The 19,233-nt window shown below is 38.3% G+C and overlaps 1 protein-coding gene across 1 annotated transcript in view; it reads right to left on the bottom strand.

Annotated features, from left to right (window-relative positions):
* Positions 1-19,233, bottom strand: part of EXT2 (exostosin glycosyltransferase 2) — a 70,630-nt gene that overhangs the window by 919 nt on the left and 50,478 nt on the right. Inside the window, exons 10-13 of the mRNA XM_008639394.2 lie at positions 14,519-14,685; positions 7,451-7,594; positions 6,820-6,948; positions 5,556-5,638 (exon numbers count right to left, since the gene is read on the bottom strand). Of these exons, the coding sequence (XP_008637616.1) occupies positions 5,556-5,638; positions 6,820-6,948; positions 7,451-7,594; positions 14,519-14,685 (523 nt within the window). The remainder of the gene's footprint in view (positions 1-5,555; positions 5,639-6,819; positions 6,949-7,450; positions 7,595-14,518; positions 14,686-19,233) is intronic.

Here is a 19,233-nt window from a genome sequence, read left to right as displayed (position 1 = left end):
ATAAACATGCCTCAGCGAATAGGCAGAGCTGATTGTATTACAACTTAAAGGTGAAGCTGAATTAAAACTATAAAATGAAAGAAACTAACTAGTTTATTTTCCTTGTCTAAAGAAAGATATATTGAGCAATAAGGTATCACATTAGCACAAAAAAACTGGACCACTGATGACTCTTTCAGTTTTAATAATCTCAGGTGTCAGTAATGTGGAAAGGAACAGCCATGTTCTTCAAAAAACAAGCAAACAGATGTTTAACCCTTACATTGCTCCTTTAACTCTTTTACTGAAGGGCACTGTACCTATGGAAGCAAGGCAGAGAAAACCTGGCTTATCTCACCTCAGCCAATGCTCAGAGAACATTAGCTGCCTGCTGTATAAAACAGCTTTTAAGAAATTCAGATACCAGGAATCATGATAGCAGTTCCTTACAGATAACACAGAGAGCTACAAGAAAACCGGTGACATCTCTTTTGCCATTCAAAAAGGAAAATGGAAAAGGAAATGTGTACTTTGACTGAGCTACAGAGACTGATGTGCTGCAGGCAGTCACAGAGCAGGTCTCTCGCTCGCCAACCACTGCACCCTCTCTGGACCCCTTCGAAGGGTTAGGGTGTCACTATGGCTCCAGGATAATTTTCCTCATCAGGACCTGGTCAATCACACCAACTGAGTGTGACAGTTCTGTGATGGGGACTTCTCAACACGGCCCCAAACACTCTTTTCAAGTAGATGGGACAGCAAGAGCAGTTTTCAAAATTATTTCCTCAGCCACATAGCTGTTTCAAGCTATAATGGTCATAATTCAGGCCATTTTCTGCCCTGAGAAAAGTGTCAGAAAACTACTTCATATGAAGTGATACTTGAATAAAATATTTATACAGGTAAGTGCTGATGCTTCACTTTCTGCTACCTTTCCATGCTCTCGTACTTCATCCTACCTCACACCTTCTTATCTTCAGATTCAAATCATAGGAACCAGAAACAAACGAAAAGGAATTCAGAGTGTAAGACAAAATTGTGTACAGTGGGACACTGCCTCTACTCCTGTGACAAGTAATATTTGCTCCAGGGTAGTACATCTGAAACAGCAAAGGAGCCATCAGTGAGGACTGAAGACCCAGGTAGCTGTTCAATATCTGCAATAACAAGGGGAACCATTGAGAGAAAGAGATTTGGACCTTAGCCACTGAAAGGCTGCAGTAGTTCCTGCAGACAGCAGGAACTGAGTGTTTTCTCCAGAACATTAAGCAGTTTCTGTTTCCTCCAGAACATTAAGCAGCTTCTGTTTCCTCCACAAGATGCCCACCGTGAGATACCTTAAATACATCTGATTTTCAGATAAAGTCAGACTTCCAAATATTCTGTTACTGGTAAGAAATGTGGTTAACTAATCCATGATGTGTATTGGAGAAGTCTCATGGCAGGAAACCCACAAACTTCACAGGCAAGGAGGTAGATGCCCTGGGAGATGTGCGTGTCAGAAGTTTGCACAGCTGTTGGCCTTCACTGGTTTCTGGAATACAAGAACACTTTCAGTCTACTGGTTCAAATCCTGCCTTTGCCAGTAATGACTGAAAGACATTGTAATGTAACAGCTGCTTGGTGGCCGGTGTGAAATGAATTCGTTATCTCAGCCTGCTGCCTGCTAGGCAGGTGTCCACATCAGACCAGCCATTGTCACAACCGGAACTAAGTGGCACCCTCAGAGAAAAAGACAAAACTAAATGGATAGGGCAGACAAAATTGACCTCTTCCCTCCAGAGGTTACACTCCCAAATAAAAAATGAGGTCTTATGAGAAAATACCAAGATGGGATCCTTCTACAGCCAAACTTATTTTGGTGGCAAGTCCATTCAAGGATGCCAGTACAGTATCTTTAACCACCAAGAAAAAATTTCATTGTTAAAGAAATGGCAAAAATGAAAAATGGAAAAATTAGTATGTTCTAAACACTCTGGCTGAAGCAGAAGTTAGTCCTCCACAAATAAATATCAAATTCAAAGATCAGAAGCATGCTTTTTTAAAGGAAAGAAATGTCATGCACAAGCCACAAAATATGTTTGAAAGAAAGACACTTCCTTCCAAAAATTTCATCTCTAGCACTAAATCACTTGAATTCTGAAGTCCTTGACACTTTTGGACAATATAAACCAGAAAGCATATCCAGAACATTAAACATTGAAAGGTAGGTAGCCAAGAGAATGTAATGTCATCTCAATATGGAGGGAAGGTGTTTCTCTTGGTTGTGTCAATAGTTTCGCAAATTCAAAGTAACAGAGGCATGTTTGCTTCCAAGAACTATTTTTTTCCCCTTGCTTTGCTGACAACATGCAGTTGTGCTCAGCTCAACAAGAAATTGTGTGAACTCAGAAACTGAGAGCCCCATTGCCTTTAGATGACCTTGGTGCTTGTTAAGGTCTCTCTTAATCAGGTTCCTCACTGTTATAATCCAACTAACTTTTTGGCAGGGTAACCATGTACCTGCAACCTTTGGCTAACTGTGACCTGGTCAGTTTGCCTCTTAAGGGAATGGCTTCCTATTTTGACTCTAACAAACACTTACATGTCCTAAATAAAACACTGCTGTTATTGTTGCCACAGAAGCAGCTCAGCCCTTTGCTAAATTTACTGTAGTGGCAGTTGCCCTCTAGACTGCATTTTACAGAGTTCTCCATTTTTGAGAGCCAGATGCCAAGATGCTAAAGGCAGAAAACTTGTTGCTACTTAAACACCTGTAAATACAGGGATTTTGAGACCTTCCTACAGTTTCTTCTGTGACCTGAGGTAAAGGCTAACCTAGGGCAAGAAGAGGATTCTCGCTTCAAAGCTTTCTTCAGTTTATGTGCTCTAATGATGGAGTTCGATAACCCTGGGGACTGAAGTCTTCTTTTTATTTCAAATAAATTACACAGCGAGAAGAATAGCAGAGTGGCTTCCCCATGATTCAGTGTATTGCTAAAAGAATAAAATTTCTTAATAGGAGACAGAGTTCAACTGTGCCATCTTCCTTTGTCTCTGCTGGACAAGTCAAAATGCTCAACAAAACCAGTTAGTTACACATCTCTTCTGGACAGATCTCCACAACTGACTTCTCAAACCTTTTCCATTTACAAAACCAACAGGCAGTTGCTGGGCATCTCTCTGCTATTTCTGAACCAGAAATGTTGTACACGTATGTGACAACCCCGATAAACTGCCTGTTTCCCAAATGGTAAGTTGATCCCTGGATATCCAGGCAAGTAATTAGCTCAGACTACCTGTTTGTTATTTCTGAATGCTAAAAAGCACGGAGTCAGGCACTTGGGGAAGCTGCAAGTAAAGCTGATAATGGCTCTTTGCCTGACACCTCAGGTATTGTTCTTGATACCCAACACTGTAAAGTTATCAGTACAAAGTTATTCTTTTATAGTGACAAGGATTCCCTGATGCATGCATTTTTTTCCATTCAGCTTCTCTCGTGACCCTGAAAATAGTGTTTTTATATATGTATTTATAGATAGACAGACAGATAGATATGGGAGCCTTACTCACTGCTAGGTTAGGATAATTAGCTCTAGGAGTTGTTACCATTTATTACCCACTTTAAATTAATATCTAGCTTAGAAGATTCAAAAAAATAAGCCCTTTCAGATTCTCAAATAACTCCCTTTTATTGAATGCAGATGATAACACAGGGCAAGAGGGCATTAGGTGTAGCAAGCAGTATCAGTGTGATATTAAGGATTTTCAAAATCAAGTCTGAATATACCTAAAACTATCTCTCCAGATTCTCCTGCATTCAGACTCTATCTCAGCATGTACTTCTTTGGCTGGGCAAATAAAAGTACGTGGATTTGCAGTCAATCTAACACTTCCCACAACCCAGTATTCTCCACTTTTCAAAATTACAGACAAGCAAGGCAACTGTTTAAACATGTTCTCAATAAACTGTCAATGACACTTTACTCTGAGGATACAAGAACTGCTCTAGACATGGAAACATGACCTTTACCCAGCATCATAATGCACTTCAAGGCAAAGAGCACTTTTTCATCTTCTGTTTTTATAGCATTTACCTTAATGAGAACCTAGTTCATAACCAAAATTCCCACATGTTGTGGTAGTGCTACTACTATGACCATAGGAAAGCTCAACTGGCTACGGGTAGTCCATCCTGTAAGCCAGTGCAGAACTAATAGATATGGGGGAACCTCTTGTGCTTCCCTTTCAGCTAACATTTAAGATCTACAAGACTTCCCACGCTTTTCTCAAATTTTCCTGCAGAGTAATTTTTACCATCTTAATGGGGTATGTTTTACTCCTGACTTGCATACTCCTTTTTTTAATCCAGTCTTATTAAAGCCCATACAACACTTCAAATTTTCTGAGTTCTGCAGAGAAGAACAGAAAAAAGCTCACTGTTAAAATTCTAGTCACTATGTAAATTAGAATTAAAGTTAAAATTCTATCACTAGTAAGATAACCATGTTATACCTCTTCATGCAAATCTGAAGTGGCCTATTTTAAATGCAGATCAGATTTTTTTTGGTCATCTCTTAGAATCATATAATCATCAATGTTAGAAGAGACCTTTAAGATCATCAAGTCCAACTGTCTGTTTCTTCTGGTGATTTCCTCCCCCTGCTTATCTACCCCATCAGTTCCATGGCTGCAAATGATTTCTCCCAAAGTTTGCAGGAAAGATGCAACAGCCCAAGATGCCTAAGGTGAGATGCCACTGTCGGTCCTAAACCTCAGTTAAATTCCACTGAATAACTAGTGTGTACATTTATTGTCAGATAGCCCATTTCAACCACAGGAATTGAACAGCTTTGCAAAAGTGAAGAAACTTTCCCTTATTTCACACATTCAGAAGGCAAGGCAGAGAGAAGCCTGGTGTCTTGGTCAAGGCTAGAAAGCCCTTTTACTGTAAAGCAGGGAATGGAAATCTCATACTTACAAACTTCCAGTATTTCACTATAAGCATTCAGTGCCTTTCCAAATGCATACTTCATTTCAAAACTAAATTTTCAGAAAAATATGATAATGCTGCCATTGTTAAAAAACGCAACATGGAATTGTGCAGCAAATGCCCTTCACTAGTGGAAGCTATGTGCTTCCCAATCCTTGGAGAAAAGACAACGTACAAATATCACTTCAAATTCTTTTATTAATGATTTATATCCTTTCTACTCTTTGGTAAGCTATCAGTTATCTGATTAAAAAAAAAAAAATCATGCTTATTACAGTTCATATTCCATGCCAAACAGAACTGTGGTATTACTGACCATACTGTGAAGAACCTGAACTTCATATATGTGTCCTATAAGCTTTACAGCAAAGCTGTTAAAAATTATACCTTTCTAAAGTCCTTTTTCGTAGTAGTCTATTTTTCAGTGACACATCACCCATTGTAGGAATGACTTATGCTAATCAAATCCAAATCCATGTAACATTCTTTCAAAATTAGTAATTTATAGAAACATTATAATTTTTGATCCTAATTTAATGAGACACAGGATAAGATTCTAGGGATCAGAACAAGGCAATCAGAGAAATAAAGAGTGGTCACTCACCTTTCCACCATGTGTGTCTGGTCCAGTGATAACCCATCAATTGCTGTGCATTCAGGACATTTGAACTTCTTTCGTGGGGTCACCTGCAGAAAGGCACGCCAGATATTATCAAATATCAACAGAAGGGACATCAATCTCCTTGCACAGAGAGCAGCGCAATACCTCTGAACATGCCTGCAGTGTAAGCTGAGCTGTCTCAAAAAGAGGGGGTGTACAAAAAAAAAGCCACTCTGTTCCTCCATTCAGCTCCATCTGGCCCAGCTGACTGCAAAAATTCACAGGGGCCCAATAAAAACGGCTTGGAGGGTTTTTTCCTTCTGTAACTGAAAAGAAGTGGCGATGACAAGCTCCTTAATTCCTGTTTAATGACTGTTTTCTCACTGCCAAGGTCCCTGTATAAACACCATTTGTTCTTGCAGCCATAACAGCGATGAAATATAGCTTCCCATACTTCCCCGTAACGTTAATCCAACCGGCGCTCTTTTGCTCTCTTTGGTTAAGGGCTGACTGGCAAACTCTGCAAGACTCTCCGAATCGCACAGAGGTGCCAAATTACTCTGCTGTGCCCTCATACAGCTCAAAAGACTGCTTCAGCAAAAGCACACACTTTATCTTCTAAAGACTTTTCCAGGAAATGCAGCCACCAGTCCCAGTAAATGATGATGGACAGATGGGAAAATGGGCCCTGCTAATTGAAGTAATGCCTGGTGGCCTCTAAATCTCATTCCGAGTTGACACACTTTGAAATGAATGTACGGAGTGAATGTCTAGACCTGAAAACGTGTCGAAACATGTCAGGAAATTAATTCAGGGATAAAAAGTTCATTTAAAGCTGATCTTGCAATTAACGTTCTTGCAATTAACATTCCTATAAATCAGCTGTTGTCAGGCAATGATAGAGTGAGCTGTGGACAGTTGGCAATTTCTTTCCTCTAGAGATCTCAAATAGTTAAAATATATGTATGTGGGCATGTACATATACACACATATGTACAGCTGTCATTTAAATTATCTTCTTTATAGCTCATCTACATGGCTAAAATAGCCACCAGAAACAGCTGGTAAAAAACAATTCTCTGTTCCCAGTTAACATAAAAATTTTACTAGAGGGGCTTTTCTACCATGGAAGAAGAACAAGATACCATACTGGGGTAAAATGAGAGAAAAAGGAGGATTAAGTAATACATTGAAGCCTACTGAATAAATTTAAGTATGTATCTCATGTTTTTTAATTATGTAAACATAAACAGCAGAAAAGTCCCACCTTAATGACTGATTTGCCAGTGACATTTGCTACGAGAAAATTCATGGCAATATCTTCACAATTCATATGCGCATCCACCCAATTCTTGATGTCTCCAGGCATTTTATAGGTGTAAAGATAGTTGAAATACTGCAGAGAAGAGAGAGAGAGAAAGAAGATAATTTTAAATACAGACACAGTAACTGCAAGACTAAATATTTCAGTTATGGAACGGCAGTTCTTGTTTGAAGGCAGTTAAATGATACTGCAGATAGAAAATAATTTTTGGGTGCTAAATTGCATAATTATTCCTTTCCTGACCAGCACACAAATTTCGTTTAAATTGGTTTTCTTTTCTGAACCTGCTAGCTACAAAGCTACATTCACTGCAAAATTTGCTACGTACTTTCAGGTCATGCAAACTAGCAAGAGTTTTGTAAGATCATACAGGTAAGTAATGATTTTATTTTAGAGGCAGAGACAAATCACTGGTTTTCACAGCAACTGAAAGAGGTCCAGGGAAAGTTTGCAATTGGTTCTCCGTTCTAAAGAGCATAATCATAGCACCACAAAAAGTGATGGAACAATGACAGAAACACATATAGATATTTTTTAATGTACACATTGTACATTAATACAAGTTGTATATTACCTTGTGATAAAAGGCTGCCCCAGTGAGCACCATTGAGACTTCATTGGTCCATTCTGATTCGTATTTCCATTTGTTCATCTCATGGTCCCAAAGATGCAGGCGGCCTGGATATCCAACCAACCTGTCAGGGAACTCACGCCAGACCTGAAGAGAAAAAAAATGTGACATGCTGTTAACCAGGCTTGCACAGAAAGCAAATGCAACACATCTGCTTTGGGAGGGTAGAGTTTCAGTGGGGCAAAGATCACTTAAATTCTCCTAAGTCCAAATTCCTGGAATAAAAAGTTGCCAGGAAGAAGTACAAAAAACCACAAGCTTGCTGTGGAAGGACCCTACAACTCAGAGAAGCCATGTCCCAGAGCAAAAGGCCATTAATGGAATACTAAAATAATTGTTATAGAGAAATACAAATGACTATTTAAAAAGATTTTAACCCTAACTAAACCCAAGCATGATTAAAATGAAACTTTTGATGTTAACTTCAGTAGATATGACTACAACCTAACTACTTTCACAGCTGGCTTTGGATCTAACCAACCAGCTTCCTTTGTCAGGAACTGGCTTAAATTTTAATATTTCTGGTATTCTTTAGTGGGTGCTTGGCTACATGGAAGGCCTCTTTGCCCTTGACTTGTTCCAGACAGCTGGATACAATCAAGATACCATCCTTGTCACTCCATACATTATTTTATAGCTGACTACAGGATCAAATACAGTAGACAAGAACACGGAGAAGGGCATCATTAACGCAACCCCAGTTCTCCACACGGCTGGCCACATTAAATAATGGACAATTTTTGCATTAGAGAAAAAGAGAGGAAGGATTATAATTATTTAGAGGGGTCTGAATGCTATTTGTTTGCTAGATGCCGTTTGTCTGCATTATTTGCAGAGAAATTATTCAAAATTTGTCTCTTAATCCAAATAACTGCTAGGTCTGTTGGAAGAATAAGTCTTGACTTTCTAACACATTTAGGTTACAAGAGTTTCCAGTTTAGGTTGGTAGTGTATAAACAAACAGATGCATACACAACAAAATTTTTGTATGCAAGATCAACAACAGGAACAAAGGATCTCAAAAATCCCCAAGGATCCCTTCACAATCTCCTTTGTCTGTGCAACAGACAAGGGAACCCTACAGCTGAATGTACAGTAAAAGAAAGTGTTATCTGGAATTCCACCATCCTGCAAACATCACTTCATCAGCAGTTCACTTTGGGCACGTTTTACATGTCAGAGCATTTCAGTTGGGAAGCCTGCACTGTAAGGACTCTATGCAAGTATTCTGTCAAAGTAAATATGATAAAACAATCAGCTTTAAGTTACTGCTTCTGCATCTACATTTCTGTGATTTTGCATTACTGTATATACCTTTTCATCTATACATCTCAACACATTTTATTGCTGTCAGTTAATACAGCTTCAGAATCCCATGATGAGAGCAGTTATTATTTCAATCGTCCAGATGAGGAAACCTGCCAAAAATCATACAGGAAACAAGAATGGGAACCAGATCTTCTGACTCCTCGACTTGTATTTTATCCAGAAATCAATCTTTCTAGACAGTTCTAGGGCACAAGCACTGGGACAGTATTTAGATATGACAACACTCCAACACAGAGGGTTCTTGAAAGCAGATAACTTGGAACTGAAGGAAGAGGATTCACAGGACAATTAAAAGTCGGTGCCATAAGCTAATTAAAACAATACAGACTTTTGGCAGGAAAGCCAGTGAGGGCTTGAGATATCTATCTTGACACAATGTAAAAATCCTTAATAAAGAACACAAAACTAAATGTATGACACTCAAAATTTTATTCCTCACTCTCCAGGACTCAAAAAACTAATGATTTCGTTTTAAACCTGAATATTAAAATGTCTATCTCCCAGCTGTTGGAAGGCACCACCACATAAGCTACTGAGGCTCAACAAAGCATTTGACAGAACACTACAGATCTGCACCGTACTGGGCTAAGAATTCTTGTAGAGGAAATGGCATGCATATTAACAGCAGCTGAAAGAAAGATTAAAGTCAGCTACTGCTTCCCACGGGACTGCAGTGCCTTCTCAACACAGAACCCTGGATTCATATCCCTTATAGTTTTGCCCTTGGTGTCATCTTCAAGAGTCCAAATGACATAAAATAAAAGCCAACTATAATGCACATGACTGATACAGATTTCTTTGCGTCACTCTAAATATCAACTCCACCCTGTAAAAAAATTTCCTGGCCTCTGAAAATTGTCAGTTCAATGCATCTGAAAAATAACTTTGGTGTTTTGAACAAAGATTCCTTTTTAAAGTAATGCTTTCAAAATCAGTGGAAAAGCTTCGCTTTTTCATAATGTTCACCACTAGCACATTCAATGGTAATTCCTGGAAAGGCTCCCAATGGCTGCATCCAGCTCATTGCCCAGATCCATAAATATGCTTTGTGCCAAAATTAATATATACAGCTACAGCTTATAAGGAAGCTTTGAGAATAAAAATAGTGGTAATGATTCTAATACTACTCTCTATTTTGTACTACTGTCCATTTTCTTGTTTGATGGTTGCCTATAATTTATTAGTCTGTTAGGAATGCATTCCATTTTAGCCAGTGATCTTATTAGCTTTCTCAGACTAAGAAGGATGGCCTGATTTAATACTGGTAAGAGACACATCCAAGGAAGAACATATTGCCAAGTGAAGAGGAGGTATGCTTCTTTGCAGGCAAGTCATTCCAAAGACTCTGCTAGTCAACCCTGAAGATAAATATTTTTGGACGAAGCATCTCCCAGATGAAATGTCAAACAGAAGTTCTGACTTAGTAGTTTTTCTAAAAGCCTTGTAAGGAAAACCAAAAGAAAATGATAGTAATTTTGTTTCCAAGTCAAGTTCCCAAGTGACATACACAGCATAGCTAAAACACCCTCTAGTCTCATCTCTCCAGAGTTCTTTCTGCCTCACAGCCTCAACTATTCTGTGCAATTTGCTGTGCCATCAGAACAGCAAATTCTCATGTAGCCAGAAGGACAGATAAGCATTTCCTTCTACAAAACATTCTCAAACATCATAATTTATGCATTAAATTCAGTAGACTATATTAAGTCACATGCAATTTCAGCAATTTAATGAACAGAAAAATAGTCGGCATTTCCAAAGCTACCATGACAACATTTTAAGAATGAAACACTGACTATCCTCTACAAATGAAAAGAAACACAACCCATCAGTACTCCTTCTGCTTTCCAGAGCCCCATCCACTCTTAATTCTCCCGCAGTCCTCAAAGGAATGTCTTGTGCTATTACTAAAAAAATAAAGCAAAATATAAACACAGAGTCCTTTAAAAGACACATGATGCTTTGCACACATGTATTTTGTAAAATATCTTCAATTTGAAGAAGAGCTTTGAATGTGGCCAGCAGTGAATAATTCTTTTGTTAGAGTTACAGTATTGCTCCTACAAAGGAATGCAAAATGAGCAAGGAAGAATTCCTCTGAAGAAGGCATTCAAACTTCATGAAAATTTCAGCCTAGTAAAGTATGCAATTCAACTGAGAGTAGATTTTTTTTTGAAGAATGCCAGAGTCATGAAGCACTGAAAAACAATTCTGAGACAGAATAAGATCATCTATCAAGAGAAGGCCGAAAGTTTTCAACAGAAAAAATGCAAACTTAGCAATGCACCAAACCGTACATTCTATGAACGAAAAACAGGCTCAGAGCAATAATCCCCATTTAGACTATTTCTATTATTGCTCTAATAAAAATATTTTGACTCAGTAAGGGCAAAGTACTGCATAAGTATGTGATAAGAAATTACTTAATGCTAAGCCATCTGCCTTGAGGCCAGCTGAGACACAGAGGTGGGAATGCTACAGTGCTTGACTTCAGTCTTGTATTCAAACGCCAAACACTTCAGAGGTGGCCAATGGTTCTGCTTTAACTTTTTAAGATTATGATAATTTAAATACTTGTTCCATTTCTTGGGTCTCTCTGATACTTTCTCTGTGAACAACAAAGTTCAGTAAGTGGGAAAAAAATTATCTAGACATAACATTTTTTTTACCGCGTCCCAATTCATGTAACTTAACAGAAATTTTTTTTTCAAAGTCAGAATGTCATGAGTATTCTTCTGCTACCTTAATACAGCAGCACACAGGGACTATTTTTCTGCTTGCTCCAATAGATTTATGCAAGGTCATAAATCAGTATACCATAATAGTTCACTTTTAACAAGTAAAAAATGTCTGACACTTTGAGTGTTACTATAATTTTTTATGGCTGAAAGTGTACAGAGATCAAAGTTTTCTGGGGTTTTTTTTTAGGCTTGCTCTATACATTCAGACAAGTCTGTGACAGAGGGGGTTTTGCCACATGTTTAAATGTAGAGTTTCAAGGATGTCAGAAGAGAAAAGAAAATTACTGAATGTCACGTTTCCAGCCCTTCATACGACCAAAGCAGAAGCAGACCTACTTTTAAAAGAAAACTTTCTGGTAACATTATATGCTGCTACTGTTCCCTCTGGATTCCCCTGCAAATGAGTCAAGAGTTTGAGAGATACTTTTCTGGTACAACACATAAACAGATAAATAAATTATCACAGACTGAGGACAATTTAAACATCTGGGAGCCAGCTCAGGCCTGTCAAGCAAGTCACAGACACTCAAGGACAGGAAAGATCAATCTTCAGCCCCTGATTTCTGTGCCAGAGAGTAGGAATTACATCACCCACCCCCTATACGAGGAAAATTGTGTATTTCTAGAATAATTTGCTCTGCTTCTGTATTCAAAGACATTTCTATTCATTTAATTTACTGGAGCAGGGGCAGAGATGGGGGAAGCCAAACTCAAAATATAAGAATTCAAATTTCTCATATGTTTGTCTCAACTATCTTCTCAATATGGCACTTTAATTTTCCATCAATGTTACTGTTCAGTAAGCTGAATTCCCAGAATCAAAATAGGATTTATAATAAAATGCAACAAACTGCAAAATAAATAGTTTCCAGTCTGCCAAACTAAACAATCTTATGTCCAAACAGTTACATTCACGCACAGAATATCAGGACTATTATTCAGATAGTCCCTGCAACCAAGGCACATGGCCAATAAATGAGCCAGCACAGTCAAACTCCTAGACCTGTTGGACTTTATCCTAGGGGATGAACAGCTGCAAGTCCCAATTATCCCCTAATTGCACCGACTACAGCGGAATTCACATCAAATTTTTTTCGCTGTATTTTTGTTTTTCATGAGGATAACCCCTTTCAGTGTGAGTGACCAGACTCAATATATGTGATGTTAAAGATATTGTCCATTGAGGGTGTTCAAATTAACAGCTCAGATACACAAAAACCAAGGTTCTGCTTCTCACAACTTCTGGCTGACACAGCTGGAACTCAGCTGCAGTTAGAATCTCTGCTTCAAAGCCCTTCAAGCCTGCTCTGCCAGTAGCAGCAATTCATTTGGAACCACTTACACAGTCACTTAGGTGACTTTGGTAAGTCACTCCTTACTCTTAGTCACTTTGAGACAGCTTTATGAAAATGGAAATCAAACTGCAAATGGAGCAAGGATTTATGCAGCATGCACATACATTATGGATCTGCTATCTTTCATTCCATCAAATCACCCTCAAAACTAGTAGTTATAAGCACCAACACAGGCAAAAGTAAGTCAGCTTGCAGAACTGCCAGCACTGGATTGCTCTGCTGTTGCAGTACAATGCTTAAAACATTCAGTGTAGACAACATTAAGTATAGAGAAGGTCTATGTAGCCAAACCCCCTTCCTTCAGTTGTCTTCTCTTCATTCCATCTTTTACACTTCATGTATTAACCCACTACTCTTAACCTGGCAAGGGAAGTATTTCCTTTCTGGAGACACACATGATAGATTAAACCCCTGTCTCCACTACTTAACATCTTTGTTATTACTTCAGCATACCTACATCATCACATGACATTTCTGGAGTCCAAAAGCTTGTTACTTGCTAACAGTCTCTTTGACTCGAGAGGGAGAAAGAGCAATTTTTTACTACACATGTACATATGTTAAAGAAATACTTCCAACATATTTTTTAAAAATATCATCCTGTATTAACTGCACTTAAGATTGCTAAAAATTGGACAACTACCACAATTCATTCGCTTTCTCCACCTTAGAGAAGCAGTTTTCATAATTTCATTCAACTTAGGTAACAGTTTCATGTTCTAGCTCTCACATACAAAGCCCAGTGGTTTTTTGCTGTTGATAATGCATGTACAGGTGTGACTAAATAATTCAAAGCTTTTTTAAAATATGGTATTACATTTCTAATGTTTCTGATTTATTTACAAATACAGCATTTTTGTCTTAAATACACACATATAACAGTAATGTTCGATCATGGACTGTGCCATACACTCAAATACAAATGGAAGACAAAAATTACCTAATTCGAAACAGAGTTTTGGAAGGAAGACAACAGTGTTGCTGTAAGTGTACTTTTAACAAACAATTCAAGTACCTATGAAGACTGTCACCTCTTTGTACCGCCATGGGTAACTGATTTGGACAAACTTTCTTTTTGCCCATACCCTCATTACAACAGCAGCTGTTTTGCCATTTCAAGCACATGATCCATGTGTCCCCTCCTTGAAATTCTTCAGTTCTTCTATTCATTGCACTCCACCTTATTTTGGCATGTCCTCAAGAGGCCTCCTCTGTTCCCACCACTTAATCTCTGAAACTTGTCTTGTCTATCAAGACACGTTCATTTGGCTAGCACTTCTGATTTATCTGAAAACTGAAGCTGTTAAGAAGAATGCAGTTCAGTCTTCAGACTGCTTCCACTACACTAATTACATACATTTTCTGGAGTCTCTTGGCACTCCTATGCCAGTTACTGAGAACTTCTTAGCTGGCAGGATTTTCAGTAAATGACTATCTGTAAAACTATTTCAGTCAGCATTGAACTGCTACGGTAAAGAGAGATGTAACAATCTGAATCAACAGACTGGGCAGTGGTTCCTCCACTTTATATACATATACAATGTTGAACTGGACAGCCTAAGAGATGGGGAAAAAACCAATTCTCTTACCTCATAGCCAAACTGGAGTTCATCTGAAGTCAGCATAATGATATCATCATCAATAGCCAACACTGCTTCTGTTTCAATCTCATCATAAGGGAAGAAGCGGTTGCTAAGTTTATTTTCTGCAGTCCTAACAACTTTCAGGGGAACACGAATCTTTGGCCAGAGGGAATCTAGAGAGAGAAAAATTAAAAGAAATAGAATTCAATATTATACTTTACTTCTGAGTCTGCATATCCCTCTCAGCTGCTCTTTTCTTCTTTGCATCTAAAGAAACGCTTCTTAATGGCAAATCAGTGGCAAACACAAGAGCATGTAAAGGCAAGAGCCAGAAGTTCAGCTACATTTCCCTCTGCAGCTCTCTACAAGGAGCTTCATGGACAGCTACACAGGGGATAGCTTGCCCAAAACAGCAACTTATAACACTCACAGAGCAAGAGTGGGGATAATATGTATTGGTTCAGGACACACAGCGTGAAAAGATACTTCACTCAACTGCAACTGAAGTAATTTGAAGAAGCAGTATACAATCACTGACTGCAAGTCTAGGGTCATAAAGAATTTGACAATGTTAGTTCTATCGAGGGCTGAGAAAAATAAATTTTATTATATCAATTAAATGTTTAGCACTATTGACTACTGTTAAGGAGTAGATTCTGTGTCTCAGCAATTTCTTTCATCTTCAAAGTCCTAAGTCACAGTGATAATTTAAATCTAGATAAATACAAATGGATTCTAACTTGCACTCTACAGCACTCTTACAAATAGAAGAGAGCACTAGAGTACACAAACATTAAAATTCATAAGTCAAATGAGGATCTAAATAGCGACAAAACCCCCCCATAGATAAAAAACTGGATCCAATTCACTCTACAATGGGATTAATTTCCTTTTTTTCTATGTGTTTAACATGTAGCACCTGAAGTATCATGTTAACAGTTTCTGCACATATTCAAAAATTTTCACAACCCTATTCTATTAGTACAAAAGAATAACAGTAGGTTTAAGTATAGATCACCAAGCTAAAGAAAATGGAAGGGCTAAATATTATACATTAATTCCAAATGCATATAACCATGTACAGTTTCTAGCACAAAGCTTAACAGTAGTCATTATTACAGTATGATGCATCCCAAAAGCAACTATTCATCAAAAAGTATTTTAATTAAAAGCTAAACGAATAGCTAAACAAGTACAAATGCCATATGTTGGTTTCTGCTGGCTTTCACATAAACATATATTTTAATGAAAATTTGAGAGAAAAGAGAGCATTGTAAGATGAGTCTATGGACCTTGTGAATAGATGACCACTTGAGCTTCTTACACTAGTGAAATGGAGGGGGTGACAATGGTAAGAAAAATAAGCAAAAACACATTAAGTCAAATACAAAAGGACTGCTCAAAGAATTTCTGAGTTGTTCTCTGTGACAAATGCAAATGTGTGTAAGGACACACCTTAAAAGAGGTGATTCTTTCCCTCCACTAAAGAATATTGGGGCCACAGCTGGAGTACTGTGTCCAGTTCTGGACTTCTTAGTGTAAGAGAGACATGGGCAAACTGGAGAGAGCTCAGCAAAGAACCGTGGAGGTGATGACAGTACTGGAGCATTTCCCTTACTAAGGCTGAGAATGCCGTGCCTGTTTAGCCTAGAGAAGAGAAGACTCAAGGAAAATCTCATCAATATGTACAAATAGCTGAAGGGAAGGTGCAAAGAAGATAGAACTAGGCTCCTTTCACTGGGGGCCAGCGACAGAACCAGAGGCAATGGGCACAAACTGAAACACTGGAGGTTCCCTCTGAACTTCAGGAGAGACCTTTTCAGAGTGTGACTGACCACTAACACAAGTTGCCCAGTGAGGTAGTGACATCTCCACTCTTGAAGATACTTGCAAGTCATCTGAATATGGTTCTGTGCAACCTGCTTGAGATGATCCTGCTTGAGAGAGAGGGTTGGACAGCTGATCTCCAGAAGTCCCTTCCAAGCTTAGCCATTCTCTGATTCTGCGGTAAGTGGAGTCTATAGGAACTGATACTGGGCCTAAAGTCACTGCAATTTTCATGTTTGAAATACATATAAATTTCCAGTGCAATGTGCAAGTGACACAAAGCCTTGAGACATGAAAAATAGTGAAGAGAATAAAGTCATACAGAGCTTACTAAAGTCCATATGACTGGACTGCTGAGTAAACTAGGTACATTTGAACAAAAAACACACTGGCACAACTTGACACAGTTAAACACTAGGACCAAGGCAACTTTTTCCCTGAAAGCAGCCTCCGAAAAGGTTTAAAGGGACAGAGTGGACATTAGTTCTCAGCATGCTGCTGGGGCAAAATGAATTAATGTAATTTTTGTATATATAGATGGGTATGTAGTAAGAAATGGGGACAGAGGGTAGGGCAATTTTACCTGTACGCAGACACAGACAGATGCTAAAATACTGTTTCATTCTGGTGTTCTTATGTTTCAAACCATGTTAAAACACTGAAAATGGTGCAGAAAGAACCACATGAGTTATTTGAGGTCAGGAGAAAATGTCTTTTGGTAAAACGTGGAGATCAATCTGTTTAGTTTACTAAAAGAAGGAACAAAAAGTGGATTTGATTAACATGTACAAGCACCTACACAAGAAGAAAAATGCCATGTATCTTCAACAAACTGGAGAAAGACATAACAAAAAACAATGACTGGAATCTAAAGCCAGGCAAATTCAAAGTATAAATAAGGCAGACATTTTTAATAGTAACAGTGGTTAACCTCTGGCAGAAGTCAAAAAGGACAGCAGTTGGTTCTGTACATCTTGTCTTTCAACAAGACTGGGTATTATTATAGAAGATGCAGTCAAGTTAGAAGCCACTGGACTGAAAAGAAAGGCAGTGTGGTGAGTGATGACTTACAGGTCAACCCAGATGGTCTTACTGCACCTTCTGCCTCAAACTCTGTGAGCAGTGAGATTGTTGATTGGCACCAGGATAAGAATATGAAGCTTGAATATAAACTACTAGGACATGGGGAGCAAATACAGAAATTCAGAAAAGAGCATAAGGAAGTAAGATCCTCGTTTCCGTGTTTTGAGAATGAAAAGTGGAAGTTAAAATAGGTGTCAATGAAAAAAGCCATGTAAGGACCAAAATAAGAGAAGTCTTAACCTGAGAAAATGGTTCAAGGTTTTAAACAGCAACATAAGATCAAATTCTGGAATTGTTCTCAGCAGAAGGATCTGAAGAATGCTGGCTGACAGACAACACCAAAAATAATTGGACACAATTATGTGTACACATTTCCAATTCCATTATAACCCAGAATCAGGTCTGCCTCCAAGACAGTTTTGCCCTCTCTCCACTGTCAGTCTGTTGCACTAGGAAGACAGTACCAGAGAAGAAGAGAGGAGTGCCCACATCCTCATTGCCACTGGGCCTCTCAGATTTAACAGCTCACACAACACTCAAAAACCTCACAAATCTGCACACTGCTAAAAGACATCAGAGTCCAAACACTACTTCAGTCAGGAAAACAAAGCGATATTTCCAAACCACACTAAGTCTTCAAAAGTCAGTTTTTCTTGGAACTGTATTTTAGAAAGGAGGACTGGCATGCATGGGTGGCCAAAAAAAAAAAAAAAGAAAAAAGAAGAAATACAGAGTGATATTTACTGGCAAAATTTGTATTCAGTTTCCTACCTCGAGGTTTTTCATGTAAGGTTGAAAATGTGTCTGTAAAATCTACCTTTATCTGTGTGGTCTTGTAGACCATGGTCTTTACATGACATGTATGCACATTCTTGTCCTGTTTTACTCACCTCTTATCCTTCTATTAGAAGGCATAAGGCATTAGCCCTAACACCCTTGAGTGGCTTGTGATACGGACCAGTAGCCAGCTGGAAGGATTCAATCCCATTACTGATGGACTCCAATGGAAGCCACGGTCAGCCACCAGCTGGGGAGATCCAGCAAGTTCCTTGGGGCCACTACAGAAATGTTCAAGAGCATTGATTCCAATTATAGTGTTAGGAGCTCATTTTATTCTCAGCACTGTAAGGTCTTTGAAAGCCTTGCATGAATCATAATCTGAAATGATGATTCCAGTAGGACACCACTGAAATTCCAAAATGTAACCTCAGGAGGCAGTAGCACTGAATGACTGGAACTGTTTATTGCAAATTAATACTCTTGATTCCACTCACTGCTTTCTTTCTAGTTTACCATGCAATGTGCAAGTACCCATTTATAAAACAGTTACAGGTACCTCACAAACACACATATCATTGCCTCATAAAGACTATAGACTGTGTAATGTTTGCAAGCTACTTAAAGACCTTTGGGTAATTGCCTATAATTATCCAAATGCAACCCCAGGATTGGTATAAAATAATTTTGAACAGCCTGCTAGATCCCAAAAATACTGTTCTAAGTGTTTCAGTAGCAACCAGAATTGCCATAGGTATGCAAGCATATGTAAATTTGTATTTGTATGTAGCATCAAAGTTTACATTTGATACAAGTTAAGTATTCTTTTATTCAGCCTTTTCTTCTTTTCATGTCTACTATATGTTAAAAAAATGACAACTAAATTGCAACGAAGTGCAGGAATACACTGAAACAAAAATTGAAACTGAAAATTCATTTGGATCAAAAAATAGTAATTCAGAAAAACAAGCACGCATATAAGCATTAAACTTTCAGCTCTTCTGAAAAATCAACTATTTGATAGCTTACTAACA

Source organism: Corvus brachyrhynchos, unplaced genomic scaffold (assembly GCF_000691975.1).
Source record: "Corvus brachyrhynchos isolate BGI_N302 unplaced genomic scaffold, ASM69197v1 scaffold115, whole genome shotgun sequence".
Classification (NCBI taxonomy): domain Eukaryota; kingdom Metazoa; phylum Chordata; class Aves; order Passeriformes; family Corvidae; genus Corvus; species Corvus brachyrhynchos.
The sequence above is the reverse complement of the archived record's forward strand: the minus strand, read 5'-3'. Positions and strand labels throughout refer to the sequence as shown.